The sequence below is a fragment of the Phallusia mammillata genome, chromosome 4, assembly GCF_965637545.1.
Source record: "Phallusia mammillata chromosome 4, kaPhaMamm4.hap1.1, whole genome shotgun sequence".
Classification (NCBI taxonomy): Eukaryota; Metazoa; Chordata; class Ascidiacea; order Phlebobranchia; family Ascidiidae; genus Phallusia; species Phallusia mammillata.
In genome coordinates this window covers 27,742,261-27,764,239 of record NC_137255.1, presented here as the reverse complement: position 1 = coordinate 27,764,239, position 21,979 = coordinate 27,742,261, and the positions used below count along the sequence as shown (strand labels likewise).

The 21,979-nt window shown below is 36.0% G+C and overlaps 2 protein-coding genes and 1 long non-coding RNA gene across 4 annotated transcripts; 1 reads left to right on the top strand and 2 right to left on the bottom strand.

Moving 5' to 3' along the window:
• Positions 1 to 554: 554 nt before the first annotated feature.
• On the bottom strand, positions 555 to 14,958 carry LOC145223048 (endoplasmic reticulum metallopeptidase 1-like). 2 transcript variants are annotated; one of them, XM_080089344.1, is made up of 16 exons: positions 14,760 to 14,958; positions 13,458 to 13,638; positions 12,831 to 12,987; positions 12,611 to 12,758; positions 11,452 to 11,624; positions 10,317 to 10,498; positions 8,851 to 8,972; positions 7,704 to 7,925; positions 6,916 to 7,157; positions 6,188 to 6,368; positions 5,499 to 5,727; positions 4,748 to 4,865; positions 3,538 to 3,682; positions 2,938 to 3,087; positions 1,808 to 1,984; positions 555 to 1,199 (listed from the first exon to the last, which is right to left on the bottom strand). In XM_080089344.1, exons 1-16 carry the CDS (start codon positions 14,848 to 14,850, stop codon positions 913 to 915), a joined length of 2,805 nt encoding a protein of 934 aa, XP_079945470.1. In that variant the 5' UTR covers positions 14,851 to 14,958; the 3' UTR covers positions 555 to 912. The 2 variants fall into 2 exon arrangements, with proteins under 2 accessions (XP_079945470.1, XP_079945471.1); XM_080089345.1 differs by lacking the exons at positions 12,611 to 12,758; positions 12,831 to 12,987; positions 13,458 to 13,638; positions 14,760 to 14,958 and adding an exon at positions 11,718 to 11,796.
• LOC145223050 (uncharacterized) lies at positions 14,881 to 21,848 on the bottom strand. Its single transcript, XM_080089348.1, has 5 exons — positions 21,734 to 21,848; positions 21,230 to 21,298; positions 20,236 to 20,393; positions 16,572 to 16,710; positions 14,881 to 15,257 (listed from the first exon to the last, which is right to left on the bottom strand). The coding sequence occupies exons 1-5, from the start codon at positions 21,745 to 21,747 to the stop codon at positions 15,188 to 15,190; spliced, it is 450 nt and encodes a 149-aa protein (XP_079945474.1). The 5' UTR covers positions 21,748 to 21,848; the 3' UTR covers positions 14,881 to 15,187.
• Positions 19,735 to 20,423, top strand: LOC145223051 (uncharacterized). The gene is made up of 2 exons (XR_013859405.1): positions 19,735 to 19,783; positions 20,260 to 20,423. It is a non-coding gene; the product is annotated as an uncharacterized LOC145223051 (long non-coding RNA).
• Positions 21,849 to 21,979: the final 131 nt, after the last annotated feature.

Sequence of the window (21,979 nt, the reverse complement as noted above, 5' to 3'; positions counted from 1 at the left end):
AAAATCCATACAAACAATACAACAAGCAACAAAAATAAACTACAACAAGTTGTATATATCTAAATACCCTGTCCCAGAGATAAAGCAACACTACAATGAAACAAGCAAAATAGATTCAAGACATGAAAACTACCAACTGCATTGGCAAAACACGCTTGAATTGTAATGTGGTAAAAACATTTTAAATTACACTATTTTTGCTTTTGTCCATTTCAACGCTATGTGTACAACCAAATCCAGTTATCGCAAAACCAATTTGGCGAACTTTTCTATCCAATTAAATGACAAATTATCTAGCCTGTAATTAAGTTTATAATCATTTTAACGAAATACGCGATTTACTGGATTTGTCTGCATATGTAGCACCACATACAAAGCATTCCCAGATGAGCAATACAAATAATTTAAACTAATAGTAGTAATTACCCTAACAACAGTTGTCGTGCAATGACAAGTTTTATATAGTGCAGAGGTGAGGAACTTTTTTGTGCATAGGCCACAATAAAAAAATGTGATTTAATTGAGTGACATGTTATAGTAACCAACTTAATTACTTTATACTTCTTTGGCAGACTATATTTACAGTTTGATCACTAATAGTAAAATAGCCTTCCTGTGGTAGGAATTAGAAACACTGATTGAACAAATTTGTTCATGAAAGAAAAAAACAGTACAAACAAACAATACAACACACATTTTTATCAAAGCCTTTTTGTCCGTTTTACATCATTAAAAGCCAAATTCAATTCTTTGTATTGTAAGGGATTAGGTTACATTTTTACTGTGTTCATTTCAAAGTTAAGCAGCAAAACCTTTGGAAACGTAACCTGTAAAGGAACCAATTTTAAATGAACTCAGATGGTTTAGTATCTACTATGTAGTCTATGAGAAGAAGTGTATTTGGTATATAGGTTAAAGCAAGTAGTTTTTATACAGCGATGCCCATGAAACTGGTGTGACCCATTCATGAAGTTTGCTGATCACATTCTCTAGCTCTGGTGTGAAAGAAGGGACTGGGATTTCATTTGATTCTGAGTAGTAATGTGCTGACGCTGCAACTTCCAAAACAGGTCCATCCGGGGGCTTGCTGATGTCTTCTGTGATGGTCAGTTCAAACCATGGCTGCCATGGTGTCATTTGGTGATGACCGGAACCGTAGTAGATGAAAAACCACTCAGTGTAGAAACGACCAGGGACACCTGTTGTGAAATTTAAGATTACATTCACTTTTAATCATTTTTTTTTTAATTTTAGCTAAACAGAATCAAAAACGGGGCGTCCCAAAGTTTTTGCTTGCAACCTTTTCCAATTTTATATAAAATACATTTTGGAATCATGTATTCAACACATTAACTTGTCAGTGCAATTGAAACTGTATCTTGGTGTCTGATTTTATTTGCACTCTCATATTTCTCAATTCGATCAGAAAAAAATGTTGTCTACATGAGTTTTATTCTATTATTTACACAAATGACTTTGTGTCAAATTAAAGTACCACTGAATAAACTTAAAACAAATTTACCATACATGTAGCTCAAAATGCATTTATTACCTATCCTTTCTTTTTTTTCTATGCTGTGTATTTAAATGGATACAATTTTCTTTACAAATATTTATTCACTGATGTTGACAATACTTAATTTACCAGTTTTGTCCACTGTTCAAATAAGAAAAATATTCTGTTTTATGCAACTTCTATGGCTTTGTTTCTTTGCTGAGATATCTGGAAAGCCTGACTTATTATAATTGAAACAAACAGTTACATATATTTAATAATGAATAAAGGGATTGTAGAAAAAGATCTAACCAGTAGATACAGCAGAGGGTTTGGCTCGGCCGGAGTCAATGTCATCTTCAATCGACCAATCAGAAAGTCGAACTGCTTTATTGGATGAAGACAACGGGCCCAAGCAAAGTGACATATGATCTGGACCAGACATTGTAAATTCAAATCTGGACTTGTAAATTCTGGTTGTGGAGTTTTCTGAAAAATACAAATATCTTACTAATAAGAAACAGTCAAAACCGGTTAACGATATAGCTGGCTTGGCCACATTAAGTGGTTCTAAATAGTTTGTACACAAATATGTGTGAACAACATTTACGGTACTTATATACCTATAAATAAAATGGTTAGTGAGCCATAAGTATGCTTGAAAAATAGCTGTGGCCGACATACACACAAATTAGTTTTGGGGCATAAATATTTTTATAAATACTTTATTTTCTAGATGTGTATTAAAAAAAATTTGGGACACCTACATCTGTGTAAAATACCGTATTTTACGGACCATAAAGCGCACCCGATGATAAGGCGCACTGTCAATAAATTGCTTTGATTAGTTTTTTGTTCATACATAAGGCGCACCGGACTATAGAACGCAACGTATTTTAAGGAGTATGGGTTACCGTATGAAGCTCAGTAAAGTCCCGTATAAAGCTCATAAAGCTCTGAATATCACAGTTGGTAGTTGCGTTTACCGTAGTTTTTGTGTAAGACGGTGGTTTATTTACATAATGATAGTATCGGTACTGGTTTTGAGTGTAGCCTAGGCAATTAAGCACTACTTGATCCATACATTAGGCGCACGATCAATTTATGAGGAAAAAAAAGGATTTAGATTGCGCCTTATGGTCCGTAAAATACGGTAGTACTTATGGTAGCTACATGTGCTTAAAAAGGTTTGTGGGCAGAATGTATGTTAATTTTTAAAATGAATTTCAAAATCTTTTTTTTAACACTTTGTTTAAACAGCTAAAAATAGAAAAATAGAACAAAAAATTGCTTTTCTTAACAAACAAAACAAAATTTCTTCTATTTATTACTTTTTAAGTAAATTACACATAGGGTGACTTTTTCATGTTAGCAAGTGCTTCTAGCAAGTGGTATTTTAACTAACATGCAGTCTGGAAATTAACTCAATTTAATTCACCTACCTAATATCATAGTATCTTTGCGATCTCCAATGCTGAAAACTAGTGGTTGCTTTTGTATTTTTTTAGTGACTGGAGGTTTTGCAGGAAGATACTTTGGATGTTTGACGAGTTTATCAACTGGTACAACAAACGGCCAGTGACAAAATAGGCCTGTAGAAAAATAGAAAAAAAATGTTGGTTTAATTTTACTAAAAGCTTACAGCAAACAATGTGCATTTTCCTGTTTGTAGGTTTGTTTGTTTTTTATCTGCTGGACAAATTGTAAAGAAAATTAGAGCACCACATAGGTACCTACATTGTTGCAGTTTTATAAAAAAAAATACTTTTGGAATTGTTAAACCTGTCTCAATACAAACATATGCTGCTGCTGCTAGATACAGTATATTTTATGGAAAGATATTGTAATGCTACTTAAAGGCAATAAAAACACAATCGAAAAATTGTTAATTTCTCAATATGTTTTGGATTTCATTAAAGACCAAATGGAAACTTAACATCTTCTAAAAAAGTATTCTGTGCTTTTCTGGTCATTTTTATCAGAAATTAACTTCTAACTGTGCTGTACAGTACACTAGAAGGATACAAACAAGATATCAGTACCTTCACATTCATGCACAGGTTCTGTAAACAAAACTTCTGGACCAAGATTAATCTTGAAAGCATTGTAGTCAAATGCATTGACCCAAAGACCAGAGTCTGATTTGGTTAATTTTCCATCAGTTCCATAAAAATCCCTTGCAGTGTGCTAAAAAAAATTTAAGCACTTTAAACATGCCAAAATATCTCATAAAAAATGGCAAATGTCTGGTAGTGACACTGGTGCTCACTTATAAGGAAATGTAACAAACGACTTTGAAACATAGTAAATGATTATTATGATGGCTAAGCTAGATGCAAGTGCAATTTCTTGTTGGAAATATAAAGCATGTTTTGTATTTATTACAGAGGTAGAATCGCTGTAAACATTATAGAGGAGTGTTGAATATTTTGCGACGTTCTGCCTCTCCCTGCCCATTTTAGCAAGTGGGCGCCTACAGGTAGTGGCATTGTAAAATTGTCTTTTTAATGCTGACTACATGTCATAGGGTGGTTACTTTCATTTACATATTCAAAGGGTAAAGGTTGCAACATTTAATTTTTGCCACAGTACAACATAGTAAAAACATGATCTGTATGCAACACTGCATAAGGGCATTAGTCTGGTAGCCTTTTCCTTCTGACATTTTAGGAAAAAACAAAATAGAAATATTTTTATAAATCAACACATAGACAAAGAACACAAGATATTCTTTATGAAAACCAATCTTAACAAGCTAATCAATACTTTAAACAAACAATTTAAATGCAAGGAGTACATACTGTTTGAACTCAAAAAATGTTATCAGTGCTACCTTGTAAGGCAATGGCAGTATAGGCTAGTTTATTATTATAGTGACACTTTGCCCTTGGTCTTAAGTAATTGTTTGTGCATCGTGAGCCAGTTCCTCTGTGGCTTTGGGAAGTTGTGGCATTGAACAGATTTGTATACTCCTAACAAACTGCAATGACACATTGTGTCTACAATGCCTTGTCACCAGCTGCACTGATAAAACCTTATAGGTTGAAAATGTTTGCATTGTCTGCAGCTAACCTATCATCTATCATGTCATATAAGCACAACAGCACATTGCACAAATGGTTTAAAAAATATGTAGAAAAGCACATTAAAAGTGGGTTGATTTTTCTTGTGTTTACACAACTTCAATTTAAGCAAGTAACTGTATATTTGTGAAAGACAGACATTTTGTTTGGTTTAGAATACAAAGTTTACCTGCAGAAATAGTCGTTTGGGTGTGGGTGCAGATGGGTTTGAACTGTATGGAAAACCAAAATTGGATACAGCATAAATAACGCTGAATGCTATGCAAGCAAACAGGGCAGCTTGCACACTGCAAAATTAAAACATGTTGTTGAAATGCTAGCTTGCAAACATGAATTATTCAAATTTTTGGCATTATCACTGCTCTCTGCTTGCAACAGGCAGTTGCTTAAAGATTTTCAGATTAAGTCTCATGTATCTTTTTATTCCGATGAGTTGTTGTGACTATTTTTTTCCTTGCATCCTTTTCTATTGGTTCATTTCAGGTTAAAGCTGTGAATTAGTCCTAAACCAAAGCATGCTCGTTGCAGACAAGTCCACTTGCGGATCATAAATACTAAACTAAAGCTTTCAGTACACTTAATTCAGTCTGTGTTTTTCATTATGCAAGATAATAAATGTAAAATCGGTTTCACCGTTATAATAATGACATCCTCAGTTTTTATTCTTTGGATTTTTTTATATGTTACAATGCATAATCAAAATGCCCAGTTGTGGCATTAAACAGAATAGGTGAGGCATGTTTTTTTAGCCTGTTACTCCCAACAAACTGAAGTAATGTTGGATGGCTGCAATAGCCAATGCATCCTATCTCTAGTCCCCAGCTGCACCGATGAGACCTTATAGGTCAACTAATGTCTGTAGCTAATGTAAATTTTGCTTTTTTTAATAAATACAAAAACAACAAGACTAAATTACCTACCATCGAATTGACTTGACCACATGGACAAAACTGACAGTAAAAAACACTGCCACTGATGTAACAAAAGCAGTTAGAAATGCAATGATCAAATCAGGAGGCACGATGCTTCCTGCACGTCCACATAATGGGATAAACATATCGAGCAAGACGAAGAAGTGAGAGAAGAGCATCATGGTTGGGAAGATGAGCAGCAAGAGATGAAGCAGCATCTTTATACCAGGAGAAGAACCTGAAATGTTAATCCAGAACACATAATTGTATACTGGTTGAACACATAATCTGTTTATTTGCATACAGATGATGAGACTGTACCCCAGGGGTCGGTAACATTTTATACGACGCATGCCAATTTACTTGTTGTTTCCATGTGTTAATGACCTCACGTGCGAACGTTTTTCTAAAATAATAGTGGTTTGTGCCAGCAGATATCAATAATAAAGAGAAAGATATGAAAGGTTTCCGACCCCATCACTCCAGAAAAAGGTATATATTTATGATAGACCTTTCATAAAACACTTTTTATTTAAAAGGACCACTGGTTGGGTACAATAGCCTTCACCAAACAAACAAGATCGAAAATCATTGCACTTTCATTGTAATTGCATGCTACATATGCAAGGGTTTACAATTACAATAATTTTAGATTTATTAAAACTAATGAGAGTATTTAAACATAATCTTGAATATACCCGATTCGGGTGAAAATGTTTTTCCAAACAAATAACATCGACCCAACACTAGAGGCGCCATAGTAAACATGAGAAGGAAGCTGGATTGGACTTGAAGTTGATTGAGTTCGAACAGGATAATTGCACAAAGTAAAAGTGCTGCATCGAAAAATATGGTCTCTGTCTGCCAAGGGTTCTTAATCTGTACAACACAGTAGTTCTTTTTATTTAATTTTAAAGCTGATACTAAAACAATTTCATGAAATGAAACAAATTATAAGATTTAGATTTCAAAAAACATTTGTACAAGCTATTAGAATATTTAAACAACATAAATCCACAAAAGACATGAGGCAAGACCTTATAGTTTTAAACAGATTAACTGTTTAGGACCTAATTAGGTAATTAATTAATAAAACTTAAAAAATATTTAAATGCTACTAATACGTTTATCTGTTAATTCATAGTTGTTTTTTTTATTATTATTTTACGACAATCAGACGCTAGTCCGGAAACTGAAAACTGTCCTTTGTCGTGTCACCATACGAGAAATAAACATATTTTCAGATAAATGATAGACGACAATAATATAAACAAAAGAGGAAAAGCGAACGAAAGAGGCTAAGGCTTTTTTAATTCATAGTTACACCTTATATAGCACGATTTTGCCACACATTTTCACATTGTTTTCCCAAAAAATATGCCATTCACAAATGAGCAACAATAACAAAAAATACCTGTGTACTAACCTTAAACAAGTATTTATTGGCACTGGAATGCACAACCAGAATTGCAAGTAAAGATGGTGGAATGTACAGAAACATGGCCAGTACAGGTTGAGAATAAAATGGCATGTATCGATCAAAGTACATAACAGCCCCAGCTACGGACAAGGATGCAAGTATACTGGCAACTAATGATGAAATAACCGCTGCTGTGGCTTTTATCAAATGTTTTCCATACAAGCCAGCCGAAGCTAAGCCATCAACACCTGGAATAATAAGTTGCAATTTTTTAGATATTCAAACATATGCATCAAATCATGTGTCAATGATAGAACGCCAGGTCTACTGAAGGCACCAGGGTTTTTTAAGGTTTGGTTTGGGTGACCGCTAAGTAGTTTTAAGAGACTGCAAATGTTTCATTTAAATACCAAAAAATCCAAAGTCCAAATTTTGGGAAACCGTTGGAGAAATTTGGGTGACCGTTTCGGTCCCCCAAAACACCTTAAAAAAACACTGGAAGGCACCATTGCATAGAAGCCAGGCCATTATCACTGGTCTGTATGCATGCTTAAGGGCTGATCAATAAAATGTTTTGTATTTTTGTATTGGTGTTTTTACAAAAATAACATTTATTTAAGGTACAAACTTAAATAGGGTCTTACTATCTTGTAAATTATTATTTTTCTACATTTGGATTAACAAAATCTGGTTTAACTGAGGTATTTTACTGACAAGTATGTTGGTGTTGTGGCTTTCAGGAAGTTAGTTGCCCCAGATAAAGTCTATATTGGAGACCACTGAGTTAAACCTACCTCCTTCAGCACTGAATGAAGCAAACCGTCGAAATATGTAGATAAAGGTGGCAGCACAACAGGCAATATTCAGGATACTGAGTAATCGAAATGGGATGAAAAACATGTAAACTCCAAGAAAATCGGCGAAAGCAGCTGTTCCGTGTTTGTAGTCGTCACTTTTACTCAACAAAGAAGTTGGTGACTTGACAAGATGTTTCACCACAGAAAGAATATTGTCACCTGGAAAATGTAGGTAACATTGTGTCAAAATTTCTCAATCATACTGCTTTAAATTAAAGAACTGCTACGGCTTCTGCTTTTCTGCAAGAACTTGGAAAAGAAATAATTGGTAGCACTTTTAAAAGGTAATCAAAAGTATTCCCCAACGAAAGCTTTCTGTCTGGTTTCGTTACAGGGACATAACTACATTTACAATGTTAAGGCAGGTGCTGCTATGAAGCTTATAAAATACACTGCCACGTGTTTGTACAGTTTGCTAAAATCACAGTACACCAGGCCCATTAAAAGCATTATAACAAATCAGATTGTCACCAAGCATTCACATATGGAATTCATTACAGAAGTCTTTCTAGTCTATGCATTGCAATGTGGGAATGCATGGTGACCGGCTGATTCGGTATAACGCCTTCAATACACCTGGCCTACTATGATTTATAGATCAGTGTGCTGCAATAGCTGACAAAATCACAACCTGGTAATTACACAGGTATATGAAACTTGTTTTGTATTTCCTATTATTAATTCAGCTGTATATTGCTAGAAAGTTCTATTAATAAACAAAACTTGCCAATACAAGTGTAAAGCATCTATGTTCCAACTGTTCTTACCTCATCCATTATGTTGTACATTAATTATGGCCATTTTCAAAGTATGTGCCTCAAATAAATAAATAAAAGGCATTTGCTATGTCAGGTTTATGCTCGGAGTGTAAATATTTTTTGTTCCTTTAAAACCAATGTGCAGTCACATATTTTACCTGATAAAGGCACAAGCCATTGCCAAAATGTTTGACACTTAAATATGTCACTACACTTTTTTTTCTCACAGAAGTTTGGTAAAGGTTTATAAAAAAATTTGAGAATCTAGAATGTTTTCAGATATTTTGGTCATCAAACTTCGTCTTAAACATTTCCACAAAACCTACCTGCTCTCTGTACACAACCAGGCTTAATCATGTCAGCATTGTCATACTGGGTGTGATAAACATATCCGTTCCTCACATAAGCCAGGTCAAGTCCAGGCACTTTGCCATAATCGCGGAAGATTCTAGAAAATAGGCTTAGGTAAAACAATGTATGGTGAGGCAAGAGAATCAACGCTAGTTTTGTGGCTTTCCATGGTCCCTTACATCACCAGCAGTGTATTCAACTGCACAGGCTCCAAAACTACGCATTTTTACACCATCTGGCCATTAAAAAAAAGTCATTTTTGTTCTTGGATACCCTTTAGACCAGGGGTCTTCAACCTTTTTAGCGTAATCGCCCCCTTTCAAGGGCACTGGATCAAAATAGCCCCCTATGAGATTGTTATTTTGTATGAAAGCCTTTTGAGCAGATTTTGCATAAAAGCCTTTTGAGCAGATGTGGGCAGTTAGATTTAATTAGATTTAAAAACCCAGCAACACAAAAGCTTCACTTAACAGTTAAACCCTAATTTAATTGCTACTACGACATGCAGGATCTATTTCAGGCAATTCTAATGCAGCTGAGGAAAATTTGTTACATCATAGATAGGATAATATTACAATTATGCGCAAACAATCGACTTCTGTTGTTGAAAATAATGGGGCATTATTCGGCAGAGGAGAAACCTATACATTTCACATCAACTAACACTGGGTTTACCTAATTAAATGTTACAAATACTTACAGTTTGGGAAACGCCAGTGGGCCTATAAAAAGTATGAAAGCAAAACCAACTCGAGGGAAAGCTCGTTACCGTTGTATTTCAAAAGTATGGACCGTCACCATACATAACCTCAATAAAGTGTCCTTTGTGAAAAATTAAATGCCCAACATTGCTCGCAAAAAATAAAACAATCGCCCGCCAACACAATGTATTCAAATAGCAGCATGTTCAAGCTAAAGCACCCCGTATCCATGGTGTTTGCAAGACGAATAAAATCTGCTTATAAGTTAAAGTTAGCTGAGTCAGTTCATGTGTATATCTAAAGAATTAGTTATCTCGATATCGCCCCCCTTTACAGTCAAATCGCCCCCTAACTACGAAAATTGTCCCCATCGCCCCCTCGGTGGACGAAGTTACCCCCGTTGAATAACCCTGCTTTAGACACTAGTTTGTATGTTAGCAGGGCATGAATATGCAAATTTCATGCTCGGGTCAGTTTGTGCAACAGCTCTGTTGAGCACCGAGCATCAAAAACAGTGATGCTCGGTACCGAGTACTCGGGTTCTGGCTCGGCTCAGCCCATCCCTACTGTAAACCACTTTAAGGAAAATATTTTCTAGTCCTAGATATCGCTCTTTGCCAACAACATTTTAGCTAAATATGCAGCAGTTCACAAAATTGACACCTAAACTATACAGCACAAATCAGGTACAAAAAAACCTGAGAGCTAAGTGTAGTTGAATAAAATCCACAAAGCCTTGCCTAAAATCAGTATCAGATGGCACAACCCCGCTCTGAAACAACTCCTGTGCAAAAACTGTCCCAAATGGATGTTGAGCGTGTTCTATCCATGACATTAATAACCACGGATTCTCGGGGCCCGTCTGGAATACAATTTCTTTTCCACCAGCTCCGGCTGCTTCCAGATTGATAAAAGCTTTCACCTAAAAATTAAACAACTGTTTGTGTTGTGTAGCTATTTCTGGCTTGTTTATTTTAATGCACTGTTTCTTAACATAGCGTTGAACATACTTCGAAGGGGGGGTCATAAAGATAATTTTATTTGTGTCACAAAAATTTTGTTTATTGCAAAAAAGAACTATTTTCTGATGGATGTTTTGTTGGATTTTTGTAAAACTCATCAGTATTTCTGATGGATTTTTGTTAATTTTTTCATAGCAAATACATTTTGATATTTTCTTACCCACTAGTAAACAAGGGGAGTACAAAGTAAAAACTAACGTTTTTGTACAATTGTACATTATATTCGTTCACCAAGTTGAAAAACCTAAACTTGACTTGCAAACTTTTTGGGTGCTATGTCTCCAAACAGTTTGTTTTTGTGGAAGAAAATTTAAAATCAGTAATATTACTTACAGATTTGTGCATTAATTTAATAATGATTGGGCTGACCCTGACTGCAATCATCATGATTTAGAAATTTGATTACAAAAGTCAGTGGTGGCATCTACACATTAATACTAGCCAACAATGATTTTTTAGTTTGTTGTTTGCACTAAAAAGGAAGGGTCCAGCCACTAATTTAGGTCCAAAGTCCAGCTGGCGCTAGTTAACATTATGCATAAAGATTTATAATTAGATATGACTAGAAACTAAAACAACGGCATATTTATTTTTAACTTCAAGGTCCTATCAGTGCAGCTGGTAGCAACACAGTATCTGTATAGACTAGTAGTGGCTGACAGTTGTTGACATTTACAAAAGCCTCACCAAACAGTTTTGATGCTAAAACTAGGCATTAACCAAAGAGAAATTGGAAACACAATGGCCAAGCAACTACATGGTAACCAAACAGCTACTCAGTGTCACTATGTTCACATTAATGCAGCATTCATTTCATCAAAACAATAGCTAAGTATAATAACAATTTATTTACATGTTTTGCCCATTTGTGTTTCGTAATAAATCCATGACTCGCTTGCAAGATATTTTCTTCAGCTCCGTTGAATAAAAAGATCACTGTATGTCGCAGTGGAGTTTCTTTGTCGGCTACGAGAGCACGCAAAACCTCCAACAAAACTGCACAAGCAACTGCATCATCACTCGCACCTGACATAAAAATATTTTTTACAACAACAAAAACAAATAAATATATATATATAACATAAAGCTTTTTTTGGAATATAGTACATTTATAAGTACCTTTTTTTAAAAAAATCATCCACAGAAAATATAAATATTACAAACAACCAAGATGAATATATTCATACTGGGATCAGCCCTGAAGCGTTGATGCAGACCAGCAATCATGGCAAACTTATCGATAATTCACAGTACGCCAAGCCTATTAAAGGTATTATACCGAATCAGCTGGTCTCCCAAGCATACACATATGGCAAGGCACAGGCTGGAAAAATCTAGCCTGCGGTGGGATTCGAACCCACGACAGGAGTCTTTCTGGGACTCGCGCTCTACCAACTGAGCTACACAGGCTCAGTGGAGAAACCGCCGAAAGTCGAATCACAATCACCGTTGCCTGCCTTGTATGCTGCACATGTCAGCTTTATAGTAGGGGATCGCCAGTCCGTATCATGCAGCTAAGATGAATATATACATACTGGGATCAGCCTTGAAGCGTCGATGCAGAGCAGCGATCACGGCATACTTATCGATAATTCACAGTACGCCAAGCCTATTAAAGGCATTATACTGAATCAGCTAGTCTCCCAAGTGGAGCTTGACCAGCTGATTCGGTATAATGCCTTTAATAGGCCCGGCGTACTGTGAAAGGTTAGGTAAGAATTTTTTTTCAATCATGTAACTTTCTGTCCTAGGCTTACACCCACTACAAGCTTTTAGCTTGAAAAAGGAAAAAGGACAAAGAAATGAACTTGAAAAGTATCTGTTTACACACAAAACTGCCAGAGAGCTTCCATATAGTGAAAACATATTAACTGGAGGCGTCTACAAAGCAATTGCAAAGTATTTACTATATATATATATACAAGTACATTTTTTATTGATCAGAAATGCAGATAGTTATGCATAAATTTATACATACAAAAAATAGAAAAATTTTGACAAAACCAATTTACCTGGAGATCCGACGACTGAATCAGTGTGACAATTGAGCAAAAGAGCTGGACCTGAATCGTGGTCGGCAGGTGAAAGTTTGACCACTGTGTTGGTGATGTTGGTGTAGTAACTTGCAAAACCACTTAGAAAGTTGATACTGAATGAACCCTGTGGCAAAACAAATGAAAGTAAATAAAACATCTAGATAATGGCACATAAGCCTAAAAATTATATACATACTGTTGGTTTTTGGACATCAACTTCAAGTTTTACTGAAGGAGGAGCAATTTGTTTAACTTCTAAAACTTGTTGCAGGATGTATTTGACAGAATCAACTTCATTTGCGGTGCTACCAGCAGGTCGGTGGCCCAAGCTCACAAACTTAAGCAAATGTTTGCTGTAAAGAAAGGATTTGTTTGTGGGTTCAATTCTAAAGATATTACAAGTTCATTAAGTCAGTTTGTACAGCGGGCCATTACCGGCAGAAGATACTTTTGAGATTTAATAAACTTTAGTGGCCGTGCATTAAAACACACTATGTCTGCAGGATAAAAAGCCTTGATATCAAAACATAAATAAGAGAAACCATGACAAAATTGTCATTTAGCACTACACTATACTTTCTGCTATAAAATATGCCAGTGAAAACCACAAATGAAAAACATATGTGGGTAAATAGCTTGGTTAACAAAGGTTTAAATCAATAAGGACCAAATGTACCATGTGTGTAAATTTGAATAACTTTAAACTCTATTTATTTACCAAAACGTTTACCAAACTTGCATTAGACAGAAAAAGAAAAACAATAGATGAAATTAATACATTCCCATGTCCTGAATAAAAAGCATATTTTGAAAAATGTATTACCGTGCTAATTCTTCAATGAAATCTTGTGGTTTTGTGTTTTCTGCTGTCTTAGGAGTGGGTAGATGGGAAATAGACAACCAGACAAGCAGTAGTATGGAGAAATAAAATAATCCTGTCATGAAAGCCCATTGTGCAGATGATAAAAGTTGCTTGGGTTGATACTTGCTGCTTTGGGTAGCCCCTACAAGAAAGCAACAGGTTTTAGAGACAGTTGTGCTTAATCTGGGGTTAGTTAGCCCAACTAGAATCTTACAAACTGGCTTTCTCGGATCTGTTAATGCAAAAATAAAACTTGAATTTGTGGCGAAGTTGGCACTGATTTGCTAGTTTTAAAAGCTGTGCTTATCAACTAATTCATTTAATGATGTTCACATGTGCACTACATAAGTTACTACATGACACTTGTAAATACTAAATCCAAATAATTTGCATCTGAAAGTAACCAGAATCCAGAAAAACATATAAACTGGATTATAGTATTCAGATACTATCATGATCAAGTATTGCTCATCCAGCAGCTTTATTGTAAACAATCGACGTTTCGACGTCCTATACAAGACGCCTTCATCAGGATAATGACATAACTTGCAGGACAAATTTCTTATGCCTGGCAGCAATAGCTTATTTCAGATACTATCATGTTTGCAAGCTTTAGAAATATTTGTGTGTTTTTGTTGTGTAAAACTTGTGTGTGAGAGTCAGACAATGATTTTACAACACATACATGTAAAAAGATCATTCTTTGTTATACACAAGTGACAAATCCTGTTGATTTTGTGACCGCAGCCAATAGCTTGAGAAACACAGTTCAGATAAATGCTAAGCGGCACATTTTTCGAAGAACTTGTTACAAAATAAAAGAGGATGTAATAAATAAACCGCTGATGGTTTTGCATCTGCACATATAGAAATCACATTGCGCTTCATGCAGCTCATTTGTCCAGCATGATTACCACCTACTCTGTCATGTGTTAGTTGCAAACGTCTTGAAGATGGAGCTGCTGCACTAATACCTATTGGGCCCCATTGTTTGATATTGCAAAAATTAAATCAGAAAAAAAATCGGATTCGATTTACCTATTTTAAACAGTTTGGAAACAGTAGGCTATATTATTCTGAATAGCTTATTTCAAACAGAAGCAAAAACTTATCTGTTATTTTACTAATTGGCTTAACGTCCAGGTTGTTTTACAGTTCTGTTGCCTATTGCATTTGTCAAGAGTTACGTTATGAGTTTAATGGTTAAACTTTAACCATTCATCACATAAAAAACAAATAGTTTTACATTGACTTAAGACTTACTTTTATTTCCATTCCTAATTTCTCTAGTGTCTTGTTTTCGTTCTGCGCCTTCGTGTCGGGTTTGTCTCTTACGAACACCTTCACTATCCATGTTTGATGGCAGCTTTTGAAACTACTTAGATTTGCAAGCCTTGCTCGATAATTTATTCACGAAACAACGAACAAATAAAAACGATTTTTTAATATCACAGGAATCAGAAACGCTTGAATAAGTACGGGGAGTTCCCTTTTTGAAATTTTACAGGTTTTCAAGTTAAAAATTGGAAAGGGGGTCGTAAGTTGGACGAAATGGTAAAGTTTCATTACTACGCAACGCTAAAAAAATACACAAATGTACAAACTATATTAAAAAAATGATTTACAACTACATGGAACTAATAAGGGATGTTTCATTATGGTTCTATTTTTTCTTCCTTTAATAACTTTTTTTACAAGCAATTTCCAACGTCCAGTTTTTCCATTGCCTCATCCCATTTGTCCATCGCAATTTGCCATCGCCTGAAAAGTAAATATCTTCTTTTATGAATTGTCTTGCATCAAACATTTGTTCCAGCAAAAAAAATCAGGAAAACGCGTTTATCACTTGCGTTTCCCTGAGCAAAAAACTTGTTGCTACCTCTAGGAAGCCGAAACCCGAAGCGAACTGGTTCGAAAAAAACATTTTTATTGATTTCAGAACAATGTACTGAAGATAAACGAGACAACAGCTATAGGACGTATCAAAAGGAACGATTTGTAAACGGTTGCGCAATGCACTGTCATTTTTTGGATTGAGATAATGGGTTGAACTAAAATTGAACGAACTTTTTTCTGTGCTTTCACGCCCAACGCATACTTAGCAGAGCGTAAAACATGCTAGAGTTAGTTGTAACGACTGTTATTGTGATTTGACCGTTCAGTCACATCCCCACAGGTGCGCCGCAGATTCCGAATTACATCAACGTCGTGAATCTTTGCGCCCAATGGACCATATCCAAACATTTCATGACGGAAAAAAATAGGTGAAGCTGTTTGAAAAACTACTTCACACTATAGTAACATAACCTGAATATTCACTTCCTTTGTTAAATTAAACCTTTTTGAGAACTTTCAAAAGCACAAAAAACTTCAAATTAATAATGTGTAACTTCTGAAGGCCTATGTACGGGGTTGCCATACCGTCTTTGTTACGTTTGTGCGAATAATAGTCATAATCTCACAATCTTATCCCAAGGCAAGCTTGTGCCGAATTGCAACGGATTGCAATTTATTAAACCGCCAGTGATTTTATATGACACAAACAAAATCCAGTTGCCCTTTGCGCCACTCCAAAGAGATTATAATCTCTATAATCTCGGTGGTATACCACCTCCTCTGTCAAATGTTAGTTGTTAAAGTTGTCTTGAAGGTGCGGCTGCTGCGTTTTTTAACTTCAGAGAACCATTTATGTGTTTACATTGCCGCATTTATGTATCAAGCGTGAGGTTTTCACGACCGCTTCCTGATTCTGTGTCACTGGTGTAATGTTTTGTACTATTCTTTTCTGTTGTTATCAGACAGACTTATAGCCTAACTCTTGAAAATTTTACATTAGTAACTAAGTTCTTTAGCTAGTTTTATTGAATTTAAAGGCTAATGCCTTACCCCGACCCTAATAGCCGTGACTGTGAGAATTTTGGGAGATATAACGTTTTAAATGTGAAAAGTGCTCTTTGCGCCACCTATCAAAAATTAGCTAAATGTGGATCTCCCGTAGGGTATGGTGTGAGTACCTCTACCGCTTCAATTTGCACAACACAACACAAAATCCGAAACAATAAATATGTTACGAACTTGTAATCTGCTTCATATCCAGCAGCTGTGAGGCAAGTTCCATCGGTGGGCGGTGAACTTGGCGGTTTTTGAGTTGTCGTTTGCGTGGTTGGTGATTCAACAGTTGTTACGACTGTTGTTTGATCTAGATCCGTTGTCGCTACAAAACATTGAACAAAAAATTGAAACTTCTAAAGGATCTTAATGGAGTAAGTCTTTATGATATGGCACCAGCGGTTTTCAAGTGGGATTTGCTATAAAAACATTGTTGTAATATCCCTATAAGTCGATAGTTACTGTATGAAAAATACTGTCGCGGGCCGGATGAAATGACTTCGTTGTAGTCTGGTGACCGTTGCTCTACTCCGAAGCTGACATGTGCATCATACGAGGTAGGCAACGGTGCATGTAATTAAACTTTTAACTTAAGCTCAGTTGGTAGAAACCGAGTCCCGGAAACCGGAAAGACTTTCGTCGTAGTGTCGAATCCCACCGAAAGCAAGATTTTTCTAGCCTACGCTTTGCCATATGGTGGTGAATGCTTGGTGACCGGCTGATTCAGTAGAGCGCCTTTAAATGGGCCTGGCGCTCTGCGGTTTATTTATGAGTGTGCCGTGATCGCTGGTCTGCATAGATAGACGGTTATTCTTGATTTGATGCGGTTATTAGGCCTTTGGCATACTATGATTTTGAAGGTCCAGATAATGTATGTTTTGTTTCTTGAGTATGTTAGTAAATGTAGGTTAATTTAAGCTACAAAATTGCATACTAATTAGACAAGCAAGATAATACCACTTTTTTCATGAAAGACACAAACATGCACAAACAGATTAAAACAGTTAGATGACAAATCGTCAGGCACTTTTTGCGGAGATTTTCACGTAGGCATGATTCACACTGTTTTGGCAACTTGTGCGATTTTGAACAAGCATTGTAATAACAAATTGAAACATCAAAGCAGCTTGAAACACATTATATGTACATTGCTGTCAGTATATTAACGTTCCTGTCTAGACAGACACTTGAAAACTTTTAGGCCATGTCTTAATCTGCGCACTTTGTAGCTAAAACTTTGCCAAATATCCGGTTTTGTGGTTTGGACGTTACATAGAAGTTTAAACAAAATTTTTACATTACCCTTTAAAATAAAATTACGGCTCGCGAAGGCGTTTGATATAAATATATATCTGAAAAAAAGCTTCAGTTACCCGTTGTAAGTAAATTTGTTGCAAAAGTATTCCCGCAACAACATGTAGGAATGTTTTCACCTAATTTCACAGGACGCATAAAAATGGCCGAAAGCAGTTTGTTATATCACAAACAATAGCTAAAAGTAACAATAACTTCCTTATTGTGCGCGAACAAATGCCTTTCGTTTGTTAATTGTGATTGAATAAATGAGTATTTCCAGAAAAGAGTCTATTATTCCACATAATTTTACTATTGGACAGAAGCACTATCTGACCCTACAACATTGTAGCTCTTGAATGTCGCTGCATTAGGGCTTGTAAACCATGTGGACCTCGTATGCCATTTTTAATGTTATCCAGCCCGCTGTAAAAAAAATTGGTGACCCCTGCTTTTTGAGCAGGGAGTCGAACCGCTTGTCATACGGGTTCAGGTTCGGTTCGGGTTCACTTCGTTTTGTTTTTAAGGGTTCGGGTTCGGGTTCGGTTCAGGTTTGGACAAATTATCCGGTCCGAACCGGTTTGCGGTTTTTAAACCGGTTCAAATTTTCATTCGTTTCAATTTAATTCTACCTATCATCTTCCTGGCCTTATCAAACCCCACAAGATTTTTGACCTTGCACTGTTATTTTTGACACGCCCTATCAGTGTTATCTCGCGTATTCTTAAGTGCGCTATTTTGAAAAACAATCGCCAAATACAAAACAGACTGCATTTTTTACTGGTTCAGTTCCGGTTCGGGTCCAACGCCAAACAAAATATAGGGTTCAACTCCGGTTAGGGTTTTTAGAAAATCGTAATTAGCGGTCCGGGTTCGGTTCGGGTTTAATGAAATTAACCGCTCAAACCGGTTCGCGGGTTCGGGTTCAGTTCCGGTTCGACTCCCTGTTTTTGAGAATGAACCGTTTCGTCATTTAGCTTTTAGTAAAAATTAAGACAAAATTTACCAGCAAGTAAGTTCCTAATAGGTTTACACTAATTTTTCTTCTTAAATTTAGCCTAAAATCACGTCAAACTTATCCCATCGAATAAATTTGTGGAGTATGGTACATTGCATTAAAAATAAGCGCGAATATCATACCAGTGACTTTATCACGTGATTATACCATCGTTTTGTTTTGTCATCGTCACCATTTTAGTACTCGACCTCAATTGTCATTTGTCACCAATTAACACAATTTACCATTTGTACAGTATCGTCACCTTTTTCACTACAGTCAAACTTCGATACTATGCCACCCTTTGGGACCGAGAGAAAGTGGCATAGTACCGAGGGTGGCATAATACCGAGGGTTGAATGTAAAAATAGCCTTGTGACGTGACAATGTACTGTAATGCCACGTTGTGTTGTACGATTGTAATTTATTACAGTATACAGTATAAGGCAGGGGTGTCAAACTCGTGGCGTTCGGTTTAGAAAATTATGCCGAGGGCCGCATGTGATTTTTAATCTAGTTTTATACACTTAAACAACCTTTTCGCTACGACGGCCGCATTGCAAATCCTTATTTCACCAACAGCCGCCAATTATCTGCTGGTTTTTGTTTTTAAAATTGGTAAAGAAAAAGGTTTATATCATATATATATATATATACCATTGACCCCCCCAAAACCCAGATTAATTTCCAACTTGATGCACAAATTGAGCTGCACAATGTGAAGATCAGTTTTAACTGTTTATTACGTCATAATCTATATTGTGACGCATTTCATACCTGTTTTTCGCATTGTTTGCACACAATAGGCTTACAAAAGTCAGACGCATATGGCTGCTAGCCTGGTAATATTATTTTCAGTAACACAAAATCTGTTTAGGGCAGTTTGAAAATCAAAAGTTTTGGCAAAGGAGTTTTAATTACTATCGTTTCTATTCATAACATATGGATTTGTATCTATAAATTCAATTTCGGTAAATGTCTGTTTAAATAATAGGTTTCACCGTTTCACTTTGAAAAGTAAGAAAAATTTAGTATAATTAGATAAAAATCGGACAAAATATTACAATTGCTGTTGACTGGGCCGCGAGTTTGACAGGCCTGGTATAAGGTATAGTATACAGTATAATTTATTACAAAAAACGGCTAGATCGTGCATAGAACAAACAAGATCTGATAGTTTTGTTGTGACACAAGCACGGAACGGCGTTTACATAACTCGCTGCAAAGCCGTGAAACCTCTTAACATGAACACGTATATTTACTCAATGATTTGTTTTTCATTTTTTCTCTGTTTTATCATGAGCTCAAACCGAAAATTATCAGAAGGCCCAATTTTTAATCCGGAACCAGACCGTTAATACAGTAATACTGTACTCTCATGTGTCATAGTATCAAGGGTAAGGGGTGGCATAGTAAATATATTTTCTATTGAATTTAGTTGGTGACGATCAAAAGTGGTATAGTAGCGAGGGTGGCATAATATCAAGGTGGCATAGTATCGAAGTTTGACTGTATAATGTTACGTGTGGTGTGTAAAGCTGATGAAGAAACACATCTAACCTTGTGGCGTTGTTTCGTCTGTAGGTCCACGTATTGAGCCGTCAAATATTGGGGCACAAAGTTTCCCTTCTACACATTCCTCATCATATCCACATTTACTGCATGGAGGTCCTGCGATGTAAGGACTCCGCGCAATCACTTCGTCTCCTATTTCTTCACTGCAAATAAATATATTGTTTCAGTTAAAACCGTAAGCATTTTCACATAATTTGCTGTTAGATATTCGCAAGTGCTCGAATGTGGCTGAGTATAAAATCAGGCCCCAAACAAGTTACACTGAAGAAAAAGAAACGGTGTAGGCAAACTAGTGAGGTCAAATATCCTTACTGTGGTAATTCGTGTTGAGCGCTGTCTATTAATGGCACATCAAGAACTGTTGAGACGTTTTAATGTAATTTCTCTAAAACAGAAATTACCTCGTTTAAAAAATCACACCATAGCACCCAAAAGCCACAGGGGACTGTTGGTTAAACATAGCGTGATGACAGCAACCACCTGAAGCATTGTTACGTCATAAGATGTTTAGGTTCCAATCCAATGCAGTATAAAGTTGATTTGTGGCTAACGGCCTGATTTACAACTCTGGCGTTCATTGCACAATCGTCACAACATGACCAAACAGTTATTTGAAATTCAATATGTTAGTGCCTAAAGTCATGGATGAGTGTTCTTTAACACAACTTGGCCCATAGTCTATATGCGTATCCAGGTTTTTTTTTTAGGTTTGGTTTGGGTGACCGCTAAGTAGTTTTAAGAGACCGCAAGTGTTTCATTTAAATACCAAAAATAGCCATATTTGCTTAAACGAATTATTTATTAGGCTACTGGCAGTGCACAATCACAGAACAAATTTTTTTGGGGAAATTTTGGGAAACCGCTGGAGAAATTTGACACTGAACACCTTAAACACCTTAAAAAAACACTGGGCGTATCATTTATGATACTGTTCAGCGCTGCAATATAAAAAACATGAATATATATGAGAGAAACTTACTAGACGTTTCCTGAAGGTCCGTAGTAGCAGCTGAACATAATTCCTCTCACCGATAGACCCGAAATAAATCTAAGTGCAAAACATTGTACGTTTTAAAAAAAACATCACGGAGCAATGGCAATGTACAGAAACATTTTTTTAATGATAAAAATAACGGCCCAAATGGACGAAAAACGCGACATGCTTTATTGTACACGTTTTAACAAATGCTTAAACTTATGAACAGATCCATACGTAACGTTCCAACTTAATTTTTTAAATCATAATACACCACTTAAATTGTTATTTGCAAAACTATTAGGCGAATGTAATTTATTTACACTCATTTGTTAGGGTCATTGTCACTAAATATTGAAGAATTGCACGAGTTAAGTTAGGTTGAGTTTATTTCGCTTGGTGTCGCTATGTGTTCTTTCACAACTCAGCAATTATATTGCTCTTTCTTATATAGCTGATATATGATTATTCCCTTCCTATCTCAAAACGACAGTCCCATGCACTCACGAACAGAGAGTCATGGCGCAACCGATGTTGTATGTTTCCGCCCACACGAGCTGAGTGTAATGACCACATTTCGTTGGACCTAGATTGCAAAAGTTGGTCTCGAAATCGTAGTGGTAAACCTGCAGAATAAAATGTTTTCGTAAACACTGAGATTAGTTAAAGTGACAAGGTCCAGGATGGGTAAAAAAGACTCGTTCGTTTTTTTATGACTGGCCTCGTCCAGTTGTACATAAATGCAACTGTTGA

Excerpts from the sequence above, each read along its gene's own strand:
- LOC145223048 (XM_080089344.1), bottom strand. The coding sequence starts at position 14,850 with ATGGATAGTGAAGGTGTTCGTAAGAGACAAACCCGACACGAAGGCGCA. Across the intron at positions 12,759-12,830 it reads TTGATGTCCAAAAACCAACA|GGTTCATTCAGTATCAACTT; the intron begins GTATGTATATAA and ends GTTTTGCCACAG. Across the intron at positions 5,728-6,187 it reads AACATTTTCACCCGAATCGG|GTTCTTCTCCTGGTATAAAG; the intron begins GTATATTCAAGA and ends TTAACATTTCAG.
- LOC145223050 (XM_080089348.1), bottom strand. Across the intron at positions 16,711-20,235 it reads AGACGAAACAACGCCACAAG|CGACAACGGATCTAGATCAA; the intron begins GTTAGATGTGTT and ends AATGTTTTGTAG. Across the intron at positions 15,258-16,571 it reads GGATATGAAGCAGATTACAA|GCGATGGCAAATTGCGATGG; the intron begins GTTCGTAACATA and ends TTTACTTTTCAG.